At 43.7% G+C, this 14,384-nt stretch overlaps 4 protein-coding genes across 4 annotated transcripts; 2 read left to right on the top strand and 2 right to left on the bottom strand.

The window, feature by feature from the left end:
* Nucleotides 1-384: 384 nt before the first annotated feature.
* SS1G_14443 (hypothetical protein) lies at nt 385-3,729 on the top strand (the record flags this gene model as incomplete). The annotated part of the gene is made up of 2 exons (XM_001584624.1): nt 385-3,125; nt 3,186-3,729. 2 exons carry the CDS (start codon nt 385-387, stop codon nt 3,727-3,729), a joined length of 3,285 nt encoding a protein of 1,094 aa, XP_001584674.1.
* Nucleotides 3,730-5,327: 1,598 nt separating this feature from the next.
* SS1G_14442 (hypothetical protein) lies at nt 5,328-7,281 on the top strand (the record flags this gene model as incomplete). Its single annotated transcript, XM_001584623.1, has 4 exons — nt 5,328-5,600; nt 5,748-6,524; nt 6,633-6,813; nt 7,028-7,281. The coding sequence occupies 4 exons, from the start codon at nt 5,328-5,330 to the stop codon at nt 7,279-7,281; spliced, it is 1,485 nt and encodes a 494-aa protein (XP_001584673.1).
* Nucleotides 7,282-9,114: 1,833 nt separating this feature from the next.
* On the bottom strand, nt 9,115-10,963 carry SS1G_14441 (hypothetical protein; the record flags this gene model as incomplete). Its single annotated transcript, XM_001584622.1, has 5 exons — nt 9,115-9,743; nt 9,814-10,139; nt 10,187-10,266; nt 10,315-10,659; nt 10,712-10,963. The coding sequence occupies 5 exons, from the start codon at nt 10,961-10,963 to the stop codon at nt 9,115-9,117; spliced, it is 1,632 nt and encodes a 543-aa protein (XP_001584672.1).
* Nucleotides 10,964-12,897: 1,934 nt separating this feature from the next.
* On the bottom strand, nt 12,898-13,825 carry SS1G_14440 (hypothetical protein; the record flags this gene model as incomplete). The annotated part of the gene is made up of 3 exons (XM_001584621.1): nt 12,898-13,320; nt 13,375-13,405; nt 13,464-13,825. 3 exons carry the CDS (start codon nt 13,823-13,825, stop codon nt 12,898-12,900), a joined length of 816 nt encoding a protein of 271 aa, XP_001584671.1.
* Between the last annotated feature and the right edge of the window lie 559 nt (nt 13,826-14,384).

Here is a 14,384-nt window from a genome sequence, read left to right as displayed (position 1 = left end):
TATCTGCCCTTCATCTACCTTTCCATTCTCAAGTCATTTCTTGGGGCTTCGATATTTTGCGAAACTCGCGCTACAAAATACTTCCTCATATCGCGCAAATCCGTCTCAAATCTATTTCGAACGAAGATTCCGCCGCGACCTTTCCAGATTCCGATTCCCCCGTCTGCACCAAATCAGTCCAAGTTTTTCTAGACGTTGATATTTGGTCAGCGCATTCGGATAGCAGTGCGGAGAGGTCGAGTTAACCTCTCCGGACGTCCAATACTGAGGGTGAATTTTTAGTCGCCTCTCTGTATCAACTTCAAGCACTAAGAGTACCTGCTCGCAGGAATTGGACTTGCTTGATTGAGTGAAGAAGCCATATCTTTTGTGATACAAGTCACAATGGCATCGGCAACACCGAAATCTGAGAGCACCTCTACCCCGCCTACATTCTCATACGCCATGGCCGCAAAAGGTCGCGCAACTTCAACTGCAAACTCAGCCATGCAGTCAAGCCAGGCATCGGCTTCTGGTGTCAGCACACCTGCCAAAGAATCGAATTCCGTATCGAATACACCCTCAGCGTCGGTCACTGGGGCAGCGGGATCTGAAAACGGCGATAGAAATATTAATGGTGCCACGGAAGCTCTGGGAAAAAGTGATCCGCTTGGAGTTGGATTAAACACGGATGCGAAACTAACATCGCAAGTAAGCACGGGTTCTATTTCCGATTCACCAAATGTGAATGCTGCGCCAAGTGCAACGATACCAAAGGAGGAGGAGCTCGCTTTGAATGGAACTGCGGATGCGTCTGAACAAGGGTGGGAGAGAGCCGGACGAAATAGAGAAGATAAGCCCTCTATGGAGGCGAGTGAGGGGAGAAAACCTAAGAAGTCCAAGAAGCAAAAGAAGGACGACAAGGAGGCAGAAAAGGAGAAGGAGAAAGAGAAAGAAAAGGACGAAGTGAAAGTACCAGACGTTCCCCTGGTTCCAGCTCCACCTCCAGCCGTAAACTTCTGGGAGCAGCGCAAAGAGGCACAGGCTGCAAAGACAAAGTCGAGTCCTTCAATACCTCAAACAGCAAGCGCATTCGGCGAAATCTCTACCTCCAATTCTACTGCAAAAGGTTTCGACCCTAGACGGAAGGGAAAGAGCTCTGTTGAAGATGAGAAGCCACCACAGGTCGGCAAGGACAATGCCTTGAACAAGGGTCAAAAGAAAGGTCTAGATGGTCTGATCAAGGGGAAAGAGGATCCAAATAAGCGACCCGCAAGGGGCAGTAGGGCCGGCGAGGAAAAGGACAAAAGTGCTTCTGGTCCATTACCTCCTCCAGTTGAGGATTCTATGGCGTGGCCAACACCAGAAACGGCGCTTGAAGAAGAGAAGCGTAAGATCCAAGAGGAAGATAAAGTCAAGAAGGACGAGAAGGAAGAGAATCCCTCAAACAAGCCAAGGACGAAGGAGAAGTGGGTCCCAGTGCCCTACACTCCATCAGTCACATTCAATACTCCATTACCAGTTCGAGGCGGACGAGGACGGGGTGGTGCTCGTGTAGGACGTGAGGGGGGGCGTACTAGTCATGTGGCAAATGGTGTTACTGGAGAAAAATTGATAGGAGGTGCTGCTAAGCCTGCCGAGTCTGGCGAGATAGCTGAAAAGCGCGGAGTCCGATCATCGTCTCTTCCGCCAAACTCCTCTAGGAGACCAGCAAACGAGGAAGATGCCAGTCGTGACCCACGCAAGCATATGACCACCTCGAATGCAGAGAAAGCAAAGGCGGGTGCTAGTAAGAATGAACCTGTATCGCCGACTGATACTGGAAGAACTCCTATCGCTACCCAGACGGACAAAGATAGCCAGACCGCTCAGAAAGGACATGGTGTTAGCGAAGGACAGTTTCCAACTAAATCTGGCTTTGGTGACCGCAGAAACGATGGTTCTGGAAGCTCTGACTTCAAAAACGGAAGCAAGGATCAGAGAGCTGAGGGTCGGGCGGAACGAGGCCGCGGAGGATATCGCGGTCGAGGCACTCACAATGCTTTCCCTAACGGTCAGCATGTTTTCGCCAATGGCCACAATACCATCCCACCTTATCAAGGACGTCAGAATTCGACACCCTACAGCCCCCCTCCTCAAGGGCCATTCAGCCACCAATACAGCCAAGCTCCTCCCCGCACTCGTGGAAGCTCGAGATCACAATCCATACCAAACGTCGCTGTGTACCCAAGAGGTGGCTATGCCAATGGCAATCAACAAATGGCACCTTTACAGACTATGTATGACTATGTACCAATGCAAGCCATGAGCGCTTTACCATACACCTCTTTCACAGACTCCCAGTCTGTGACCCTTTTGTCAATGGTCAAGATGCAATTGGAATATTACTTTTCGATTGACAATTTGTGCAAAGATGTTTACTTAAGGAAGCACATGGACTCGCAAGGATTTGTATTCTTACACTTTGTGGCTGAGTTCAAACGAATTCAGTCTCTTACACGAGACATTGATATGTTAAGATACGCGTGCCAACAATCCACTGAAATTGAGATTGTTAAGGGTGAGGATGGTGTTGATAGAATACGAAGACGTGATGGTTGGGATCAATGGGTGATGCCATCTGAGGAGAGAGAAGAGTCAATGAAACATAATGATGGGCCAGCTACCCTAATTCGTGATAACCATGGACCACCAAGCCATATGGGTCAAATCATGATGCCAGGTCAAGAGATGGGCTCACCAGCCTTCAGTTCCGGTGGACATGACTTTATGAGATTTGGGAATGGAGCCGACCAAGCACCTTTAGCTAATGGTAATGGCAACCACTATCACGAAGACACACCGCTATCAGCTGCCGTACCTAACTTCACTCCTGGTCTGTTGCCGTTAAATGGAAATACAGTTCCATCGCCTGACCCTTTAGCGTCAGAAACCACATTTACTGATGAACAGGTTGAGAACTTGAATTTGGTGTTTTCACAAGCTTCTCGCAAGACTAGTGACCAAAAGCCTGTCAAGCACCCATACCACCACTCATCATCAAGAACCTTCTCCAATGGGTCAATTGACGGTAGGTCAATAAACGAGGAATTGTATGAAGAGCGTCAAGGTCGACCTTTGGTCAATGGGTCCCACTTACAAGAGAGGTAAATTTGTGCCGCTTTGAATTCTATGTTGATCTACGGTTCTGACTTATACCACTCTAGCTCTACAGAAGATGATCGACGGACACTTTCTCCCCATTCAAGCTACAGCAATGCCCCGACAGTCATGTGGGTTAAGGATCAAAGACGACAAGCAGCAATCTCCGAATCTAATACCACCGAGAAATATACCACCTTCCGTGAAAGGGCAATTAGAGTCCGAGAAACCACTCAGCCTGGTGAAACTCACACTGACATGAAGTTACTTTACGAGTTCTGGGCGCACTTTCTGTGCAGGAATTTCAACCCAGGCATGTACTACGAATTCCGCAGATTGGCTCTTGAGGACAACAACAACAACGCATCTACAGGAATGGAACAACTGATCCTTTATTACGACGAAACGCTCAACAATAAGAAGAAGACTATCAACGAGGTCCTAGCCGGACACTATGTAGATGTTGTTAAGGGTGATGATTCGCCGACTCAACGATCTGCATTCTCAAAACTTCGTACTTCTTTGCGAAATGGTGCGCTTGATTTGAAGAGTCGAAAAAAGATTGACAACCTACTCGATGCTCACTTGAAGGCATTACTTGAGCAGTAAATTTCCTTTACCTTTCCAATGTACGCCTTGATACCCACGTAGCTTTGGAGTCATGCTTGGCCATTGACTTGAGGTTACATACTTGGCTTGACATCTACATTCCCCCTCCACCTTTTACGACTCAGCCCGCCCTATATCTTCTGACATCGCTTCAACCAACGTGGCACGACTGTTCATCGCTCCAATCATGCAACGTTGCCTTTCGCTCGTATGACATGTAGCGATACAGATATTATGATCTGAGCAACTTAAGTTGACTGTGTTTCCGAGTTTTGATCTGTGGTTTCTACGGCGTTTATCAGGAGCTATTAGAGGATTGGAGATCTCTGGGAATCAACGACGACTTGAATCATGAAGCTCCAACCTCCTTCCTCGGCAGAGTGCTGGGTGGGTGGGTATGACAAATAATATGGCATTTTCCCTCATTCATGTTTTGCTTTTACATGTTCATATTCTGGCATAGCCACGGGCACACTTTTAGTTCACTATCGGACGTCTTCGACAGACACGTTGTCAATCGGTCATTGCTTTTTCCGAGAAAAGATTGGGTTTTATGCGTGCGATTAATGGTTACAAAAAATGGCTTTTACTTGTTTTTGGGAGGGGTGAGGGAGGTGGATGCGAATTTCGCAAAATACAATGATATGTTGCATTATCCTCCTCCCATGAATGATAGGAGTGCATGGAAATGTATCAATGTTACATAAGATAGAAACCCCAAATTTGCTGCTACCTTGTATCATAGAAAATTTTAACAGCAAAACTATCTTCTGATCAAATGAAGTGTTGTTGAATTTTGCGGTTACGTGTCTTGTGGTTACATGTCTTATATTGTGGATGAATAGAGTGCGGTCTTGACGAACCAAGGTCTTGTACTAATAATAATAAAAGAGTGTTGAGTGTTGAGTGATGGATGATAAGGTGCTGGCCATTCAAAATAGCAATGATGAGTATACGATACATGCCTTCCATATTTGTCAGGTGTTAAGTAAACTTAAAGAAAGGGAACGAAGCACCTTCATTTATCTCCATCAGACTCAAGGACATGATAAACAATACAAAGTCCTTCAAGTTATCACTTGATATTCCATTTCATCATCTGGACTTGGACTGATGACATCTTATTGTGTGGTGATTTTGACTGTATGTCCAGAAGTCTAGAAGTCTCCAAGAGTCTCGAATAATTCCCAACAGTTTCCACTTTCCGGTATTCCCTTCTTCCATCTAGAATCACCTCCCCTTCTCTTTCTATATCATTTCTCTCTACCCCAGCTTCATCATAAACAAATTATCACTAGTGACATAGTCTTCGGATAAGCACTTCACTTTCCGGAATGTTCTTCTCTCTTCAAACATTCATTTCCTTGTCATTCGTTTTGACAGTGAAAGATATTCAGGGATCTTGACTTTTTACAGTTGAGGAGCGGATACCTTGAGTGCTGTCTTGTTCTTTCTATTTCCAGCCTTTAATCTTCCAGCCTTTTTCAAAAGATCATATCTCTTGAAGTTTTCTCTTTTCCTGCCGGCAACAAAAACAACAAAAACAACAACAACAATCAAGTCAATAGTTGACATCTATCAACGATTGCTTTACAGTCATGAATTATTCAACCAACAATGGTCCTAATCCTGCGGCGAAGCTCGAGATTTTCAAGAGTAAACTAGCGATGCTGAAGAATAATGGTAAAATTTTAAGCATCAAAGATCTCGCAGAGGAGCTCTTCGATCTTACTCTTGAAGAGGCATCAACGGAATTGGGAATTCGTGATGACCCTAGGGGAAAACAAGCCACACAAGCTACACAGATATTGAAGATTTATTTGATCTTGTTAGATGAGGAATGTAGAAGAGTTGTGGAACTTAGGAGCCGGGTAGGTCATTTCAGTGCCCTTAGGAGACGTATCTATTTCATATTCGCATGATCTTCTCGCAAGAACGTCTTTTTTATCTCCCTCTACCGTTCTTATGGCACTTATTGAATTCACAGTCGCATGCGAATCACTAATATCTGCACATAGGGATGGCATGATAACAAAGAAGAGGGCGACGAGCACTTCCGACAGCAGCGGAAACGTGCTGATTCGACTACTCCTGAGGAGGAACGCAGCTTTTACAGGATGATGCAACAGATCGGGGACGAAATGCATAGGTCTCATCACATCTTTACTATACCCTTCGTCCCAGACGGTCAAGTCAATATACTAGATCTTTGTATGGCTCCCGGGGGCTATACAGCAGCAGCTCTCAGCCATCGTAGCGGATTTAAAGCATATGGCATCACCTTGGCTCCTGAATCTGGTGGTCATACTGTTATCATCGACAAAAATCGCCTCCAAGGTCTCAGATTCCATGATATCACAATGTATAAAGAGTTTTGCCCAAGTGATAAAGATATTCCCGAGTGTTTCAGGTCCAGATTTAGTGATGTTAGGCCCTTCAAGTCTATCAAGTATCATCTCGTATTTGCGGATGGAAAGACTCTTCGTACCCACGATCGCATCAAGGACATCTATGATGCCAACCTTAATAAGGAAACAGTACGCTTACAAACTTCGCAACTAATCCTCGCGATGAACCGAATACACAATGGAGGCACTCTGGTTATGTTACTGCACAAGGTTGATGCATGGCACTCAGCTTTCTTGCTGTACACGTTTTCAAAATTTGCGGACATTGAAGTCTTCAAGCCTGTCAAAAAACACGCTACAAGAAGTAGCTTTTACATGATTGCAAAAAACATCAGAGTCAATCATCCGGAGGCACTCAAGGCAATTGGAGAATGGCAGGAAGACTGGGTGAGTTCTTTTCTGAGTATTACACCTCTTCATATCCCCTATGTTTTCACGGCTCGGCCATTGTAAGAAATCTTCTTGCTACGAGCACAACTGACTCTCAATTTACAGTATCGTGCCACATTTGGAGGTCCAGAAAACACGGGATTACCAAAGGAGGAGCCAACAGATGAGACAGTCCAAGAGTTGCTACTAGACTTTGGACCAGAATTGGTCAAGTTGGGACACACGGCTTGGATGATACAGGCGAACGCATTGAGTCAGACAAGCTACGCAGGCTCAACGACCAATGGTAAGCTTGAGAGAATTTTTACTAAGCTCGATGACAAAAGTGAAAAGTTTGTGAAGCTGAAGGTCGAGGATATCGCAGTGAGCTTGGAAAAATGATGGCGAGGATACAAAGGGTGTCAACGAATGATCGAACCATGTTAGCCTGTTTCCACGCTGCTTCCACGTCGTTTTATCTTCAGGGAATATTCACTAAGATGATGTTGCTTTGCTTCTAGGGGTCAAATTGGCGTTCAGAAAGCGTGTCTGGAGTGGGCTTAAGGACATCTTTAAGGATCATCATGAGGGACTGAGAATGGAGCGTGGTGTGGGATATGCACCAATCTATGGTAGAGAAGCTAGCGAATGGGCAGTGGTAAGTGATGGCCAAATTAGTACTGGTAGAGTGGTTAGAGTTGATGGTCAAGTTACTGCCGATCGCACCATTCGTGCTCCTGGGGACAATAGGGCCATGTTTATGGTGGGAGCTTAAATCAATTTCCCTAGCATGTTTGGAGCTGCTCTGAGAATTGAAATCGCTGACATCATGTTGAGAAAGGTGGTTAGTGATCTGTTTAAATAACAATGAACATCATTCTCTCGCACAATATTGAAAATTTGTGTTCACCCACTCGTATAGGGAATACAGAATGGGCATTAATAACCTCTTTATACTTGACAGACTAGAAGCTCTAAGAGTACCTAACTGTACGGTATACTAGTCTATGTAAGGTAATGAATCTCTATTGCCTCGCAAGCTTGGAAGGACACACTTCATTACTTCGATAACACCCATACAAACCTCTAATCTGATCACCAAGAACAAAACCGCTATTGCTTAACAAACTAGCTTTCGTAGGCTACTAACCAATACATCCGGTGTCCCATACAGTGTGATGCATGATAGGGGGAATTTTTGTAGATTTGGGAGAGTGGCAAGTGGAGATTTACATATTGGTTGTAAGTGTATGGGTTTGTTAATATTTTGTAGTACCTATGTAGATGAGAGATCGATACGAGAAGACCCCTGGAGAGTATTAGACTGTGTTAAAAACTTAGATTGAAATGGCTGGAGAATATAAAAGTGTTGGGTTAGTCGAGATATCATGTCGAATCGAGCTGTACATGGATGTGAAACGTGGGTTAGTGCTCACTTAAGCTTTATTGGCGAGAGAGATTGTAGTCCTAAGTTAGTACTACATGAGATGCTGATGATGGATAAAAAGCATCAATACTAGTTCTAGGAAGGAGAGTACTAGGAGGGCGAAATTTAGCGATTAGAAGACGCAGTTCCGAAGGGAGAATTGGAAAATTTTATTGAATATCGTGGAAGTAGGGCTCCGTTTCTCCCTTTCCCTCCTTGCTCCTCTCTCATTGTCGATTTTCCAGGATGGTATGGTGTGCACACGGTTACGTGCACAGTGTTTATACTTTGATGGAAGTTAATGGATAATGTGACCATAAGATGGTACTCATGTATCTTCCTTGACCAATAGTTACACGCTCGAATCCACCTTTGGACCTGGGGTGTAATTGTTTATCTCTATGCTTCCATCTATAAAGACCGTCAAACTGGATATCTCAACTGCTTGCAGGGAAAACAAGATTATAGCTGAAAGGAGACTGAATGGCTTGAATTATAGACCAGGCCACTGAAGAGTACGGAAGCTGGAAGTATCAATCAAAAGAAGCTAGGGTCTCGAAGTGGTGAGGTATTAGAGGAGTTACTATAATTCTCAATAGGTTCAGGATGCTATATAAAACTGACATGTAAGATTTACAACGGAAAAGCGATCAGCTTTAATATGAATGGGGAGGGGGAGTCTTGCAAAGTGTTGGGTTACTAGGGAAAAATCACCCCCTTATTCTGTGGTGCAGTTGTCGATGTAAAGACGAGAATATTCTGGGGCTTCAAGAACTCACTAGCTGCAATGAAATTAAATCCGACGTCTTAGGAGTCAAGCTATGGTATGCGTAATCCATTGAAAGAGGTAATTGTAAGCATGTGTCTATCAATGATATTGAAGCTCGTTTGGTTGATGATAGAATTACTGTGATGGATATCTAATTCAAACATTGGACGCATGACTCTGTCAGTAACACCTCACTGTAAAAACATTCATTCATATTTATGAGGACATTATAAAGATGGTAAGTCATTATGACGACTCTGATGGCTATCACAAACCACCGAATACCTGAACCACCGAATACCTTAACCACTGGGCACATAAATGAACGGAACCCAAATTATGAAAACCCTAACCCCATTACTTCATAAAACAAAGGGAAAGCCTCTCTCCCCCTTTCCATGCCAAAGCTCAAACTACTGCTCCATCCTTTCCGCCAATCCCGTCCAAAAATTACACCTCCCAAGCTGATCATCCGGAATAACTTCCATTGCACTCGCCCCTGTCTGCAGTACCAACCTCCTCAGCGTCCCACCCGCCGCTGAAGGCATTCCCATACTTTCCCAATGCGGCGCACTGGCATCCTTTCCGGGATTCGGACTTAAAAATTTAATAAAACTTATCCAGTATTTCATTACCACTGGAACAATATCCGCATTGTATGTCCTGTAACTTCCTCCATCCCCATCATTTGCATTTCCAGGGCCGAAGATTGCTGGTAATTCGAAAACGTGCGGGACACCTATTCCATTGGCGATATTGTTATTGTCCTGCACGTTGTAGCGGTAGACCCATACCTGCGCTGGATCGTTAAAGGTAGCGAGGGAGATGGAGATGGTTATGACGGGGCAAATGAATGTTGTTTCGCCATAGGCGGCAGAGGCGGAAGGGAAATATGGGTTGTGGTTTGCAAGAGGAGACATCAGCGGGTATTGGGCGTTTATGGAGGATGCATCGGCTGGGGTCAGACGCGGATAGTTGTTTTCGAAGAAGATGGAAACGTCATTTGAGGTGGCGGCATTGGAGGCGAAGACGGAGCCTTCATCTGTTGTGTCTGTTGAAGTAATAAGTAAATGTTAACGGTAGAACTTAGAGGGGGAGATAGGGTAACCAACGTCCAAACATAATTGGTGTATTCACAAATAACCCTTTTTGGAACAGAACACAAGGATAGTTCTGTATAAAATCTCCATCAATAGTTGGTGTCCAATAAAAAAGAGGTGAGCCCACTTGTCCTGGATATGGAGAAGCGACATTTGCAGCTTGAAGAACCGTTGTACTTTGAGTTCTCAAACATCCAAGAGCATCATCTGCTGATCCACAACCAGCTGAGTTTGCATAACGGTCAAATTGCCATTCTAATCCTGATACTTGAGGTTGTGTGGGAAAGAAAACAGATTCGCCGATTGCGCCGATGAAGAGATTATCGTTTCTACCTCCACTATCTCTAGAGTCAATAAAAGAGCATATCAGGCCGTTTGGACTTACTATGCAGTAAGATGAAGGGCGACCGAACCAGCGCCAGCAGAATCTCCATGAATGACCACGTGATTTGGATCACCGCCAAACTATATCTCTTTAGTAAATTTGCAAGGAATGAGATAATCCATATCTACCTGAGCAATGTTATCTTTAACCCAGTGTAGCAGGAAACGTTGATCAAGAAGTCCTGCATTTAGATCACCATCGCCTCTCACTTTTTCGCTTGTCAAAAATCCAAATGGCCCGACCCTGTAATTAAAATTGACAAAGACGATACCATGATTCGATGTATTGACTACTGTTGAGCCATTGAAATTGGCATTGGAGTTGGAGATATACCCACCCCCTTGTATGAATACCCAAACTGGAAGTTTGGAAGACGAAGTAGCAGTGCTGGGTGCCCATACATTGACGTAAAGACAATCCTCTGATTGTGAGGAGGTGGGACCATTGCTAGTAGCGAGGCAGATCGGTCCAAACTAGGGGAGAATATTAGTGAATATAAACTTTTGCATGCGAGAAACCATGTACCGTTTGTGCATTCTGAACACTAGTTGTTCTTTGTGGCGGTTGAGGTGCGCGAAATCTCAAATCGCCAAGAGGAGGAGATGCATATCGCATTCCAAGGTATTGAGTAATTCCTGAACTTAGCAAGGTACCTTGATATTGAGCATATCCTAGATCTACGACAGATCTAGGCTGTGCCTTTTTTTCATCATGGATTGGCGAGGAGAGTGCAATCACAATAAAGTAGCAGGCCAAAACTCCAAGCCAGAATGACATTTTGAATGATTGAGGAAGTGTGAAGATCTAGTTTGACCGTTCAAGGAGACAATGAACAGTATTGTGAAGTACGAGGAAAGTGATTCAATGTGTAAGAGATTAGAATTGAAGTATAGAATAATTAGATGTATCTGAGGAGTGTTTCCAGTGGAAACAGAGTTGAAGACTTAAGGCTCCAGAGACAGTGGATAGGGAGATCACCTGCTAGGAGATTGGACACATACACATGTGAATGGGTGATATATACTATATGTGAATGACGACGTACGCGACGATTTGCGTTTGTCTCGACAATCAGATGAGAACTATGAGGACAAACCCGTTGAAAGTTCAACACAACCTCAAACCCATACAACTAATTGAGAAGTGTCTGGATAATATGTATGTTCTTAAGTTTATGTCTAACGGACGCCTCAAAAGGTTACCGCCTTGAGTATATATGCATATATGCCACCAGCTATACTTGAAGTGCAGCGCATGCATCCAAAACTTTTTGATTATCATACTGAACAGCGAAAGTAGCACTTAACGTAATCCTTTTATCGTACATGTAGCTACACTTCTATATTGATACATTTCATTCGACTCAAGCATTCCACGTAAGAGAAACTAGGCCCGAATCCAAGTTGTCTAATTTTGGCGCATACATCTATGTAGACGTAAAGTGTCCAGGAATAGGCGATCGTGAAGAAGAGTACGTTGGCGGGTGATCAGATTTATGCCGGATGCTGCACGAACCGACATAAAGAACGAAGGATTCGATCAAATGAAGTGTCGAGTCTAGATAAGTCTAAAGATTTCTAATGAAAGAATGACCAGCCGATCTCCATGTGTACATAAGCTCCCCTGTGGTACTCATCGGGACCACCAGCTTGTGTAGTGCGGGGGATTCTGACATTGTGGGGGTGGTAAGGCTTACTCGAATCATGTTTTAGCCGCTGATACTCAAGTTAACGTTGAGGGCGGATTGAAGGAGCAAGAGCCATGAGCAAAAGGAGAATGCAGAAGTAGGATGAGGATAACAGGATGAGATAGATAGAAATACAAAATGTGTATAGTATATTCTGTTGATTGGATGATGAGAGATGAGGGGGTGGGGTAGCTAGTAAGTACGTGGGAAGATTCATGTAACTATAGCCATGTGCCTCTCCTCTTCTACCACAAGGGCTCAAACACAACATATCGAAATATCCCTAGGGATTATCCACGAAAATGGCAGCCGACTTCGGATATCTCTACCCTCACAACGTAGGAAATGTCACTGATATAGATGGATTGATGCGTTGGATATATTTGCGATGTTGAGAATTGAAGATCACGACGATTGTTTGATCAGATTCCCCTGGTGCACAGACAGATATTTATGTAATCAAAGTTACCCTTACCGAGGGTAAAGAGAATCTCATTGATGCATTCACCAGAATTCTCTACTTGAGTAGGTAAGCAAGGGAGTAAGTACCCATCTATCACTACTTAGAAGCTAGCTGCGGGACCACAAACCATCAAAACTTCCCAAATCACAATAGATCTTTACTTTACTTTGCTGGTCTCTGATTAGGTTAACATATTGTCATTTTGAGTCCAGGAATGGATCTGTCCACTATGTATCTAGATAATAAATATATCACACTGCGGGGGAATGAATACCACAAAAGTGTGGCGACGCAACTAATGAACTAGAGATAGGGTCACGCAGAGCATCTGCTCGAGAATAAAGGTTGCATATCTGACTTTGTGACCCACTTGGCACTGTGCTGTGGAGAATATAGTTGGAGTAGATCACGTTTCTCAAAGAAAGATGGTTTGATAACCTTTCGCATTTTGTTGGCTGCTAGTATCTCCAAAAACGAGTGCTCAAATCAAAGTCGCATTAGATACAACGACACTCCAACGTATATCTTACATCTAGCTGATTTCTAAAGGCGCGAATTAGATCATGGAGATGCATATTTATAACCATACTGCTCCTTCGCCTTATTAGCTAAATCCGTTAACTTATCCTCACTCTCCTTGAATTCCGGCTCTTCCTTAAGTCTACGCTGATAAGTCTCATTGCCAAATTTACTCTCACTCGGAATAGCCGTTCCCTTCTTCACAGCCGGTCTAGCATTAATTCGCTCCCACCATTTCTCTAAGCTGGGAAATTTGGCGAGATCAACACCTGCAAAGTAGGAAACGTTGACCCAGCCAAAACTGGCGATATCGGCAATGCTGTATTTGCCTTTTCCTGGACCGACGATGTATTCACGATCTTTCAAGTGGCTGTCGAGAATCCCATATAATCTCTCACTTTCCCCGACGTAACGTTGGGTTGGGTATGGTATGCGTTCTTTGGCGAGCCTGTAGAAATGGTTTGACTAGAGTTTATTAGCATGGAATTCAGTAAAAGAGGGCGGTCCCTTTTGATTTACCTGCCCCTGCATAGGACCTAAACCACCATGTCTAAATTTTGCATCAGTCCATGTATACATATATAAGCAGAGTTCTCAAGACAACTTACTGCCATGCAATCCATTGTTCAGCACGACTAATATCATCCGGATCGGTAAAACTGAATTTATGTTCGGGATCGTAATGACGGGTCATATAAGTCAAGATAGCTGCAGTTTCGAAAACGGCAAAATCATTTCGGTCATGATCCACAATGGCAGGAATACGACCGTTGGGACAAACCTTGGTAAACCATGGTTCTTTTTGGATGTTCTCTCCAATGTTGATAGGTTGATAGACATAATCCTTTCCGTAAGCTTCCTTGAGCTCCTCGAGAAGGATTGTTGCTTTGTGACCATTTGGAGTACCCGCCGTGAGAATTTCGATGCCAGACTTGGCGATTAATCCTGAAGGTCTATTTGATGAAGACATTGCTCGAGATGTATTTAAAGTAATAAAGTGTTTAGATGTCTGGAATAACCTATTCAAAGATGGTTTAAACATGAGGAAGGAGAAGAGAAGGAAAGAAGTTATATCCCAACAAAGTAGATATAAACAATTACCTGGGTATATATTGAATGTTTATCAATCTCATGCGGAGTAAGTAAGTTAGTTAGTTTACTTACAAGTCATCAATTAGTGAGCTGCTTAGAAATAAAAGCTTCGGCCCCGGGTTTTTGGAAAGCTTGACTAATAATTCAAAGCAAAAGCACCACATATATTTGATGAGAAGCCAATTAAGAAAAGAGAGAGAGAGAGAGAGGTATATATATATATATAGGTATATATATTTACATATATATCTGTATAAACGGATGACCAATTGATTAAACTGGTTCAAGTCATAAAATCATACTCAAGTATCAAGCGCGTCAACATTTCCAAAAAAAAAAACCGGACATCCCGCAGTATGCGGCTTCCCAACTGTTGGTGTGGACGATTCATCTTACTTTAATTTGACCACAAAACACAAACACTTGTGCAGATATTA

Source organism: Sclerotinia sclerotiorum, genomic scaffold (assembly GCF_000146945.2).
Source record: "Sclerotinia sclerotiorum 1980 UF-70 scaffold_33 genomic scaffold, whole genome shotgun sequence".
NCBI lineage: Eukaryota > Fungi > Ascomycota > Leotiomycetes > Helotiales > Sclerotiniaceae > Sclerotinia > Sclerotinia sclerotiorum.
The sequence above is the reverse complement of the archived record's forward strand: the minus strand, read 5'-3'. Positions and strand labels throughout refer to the sequence as shown.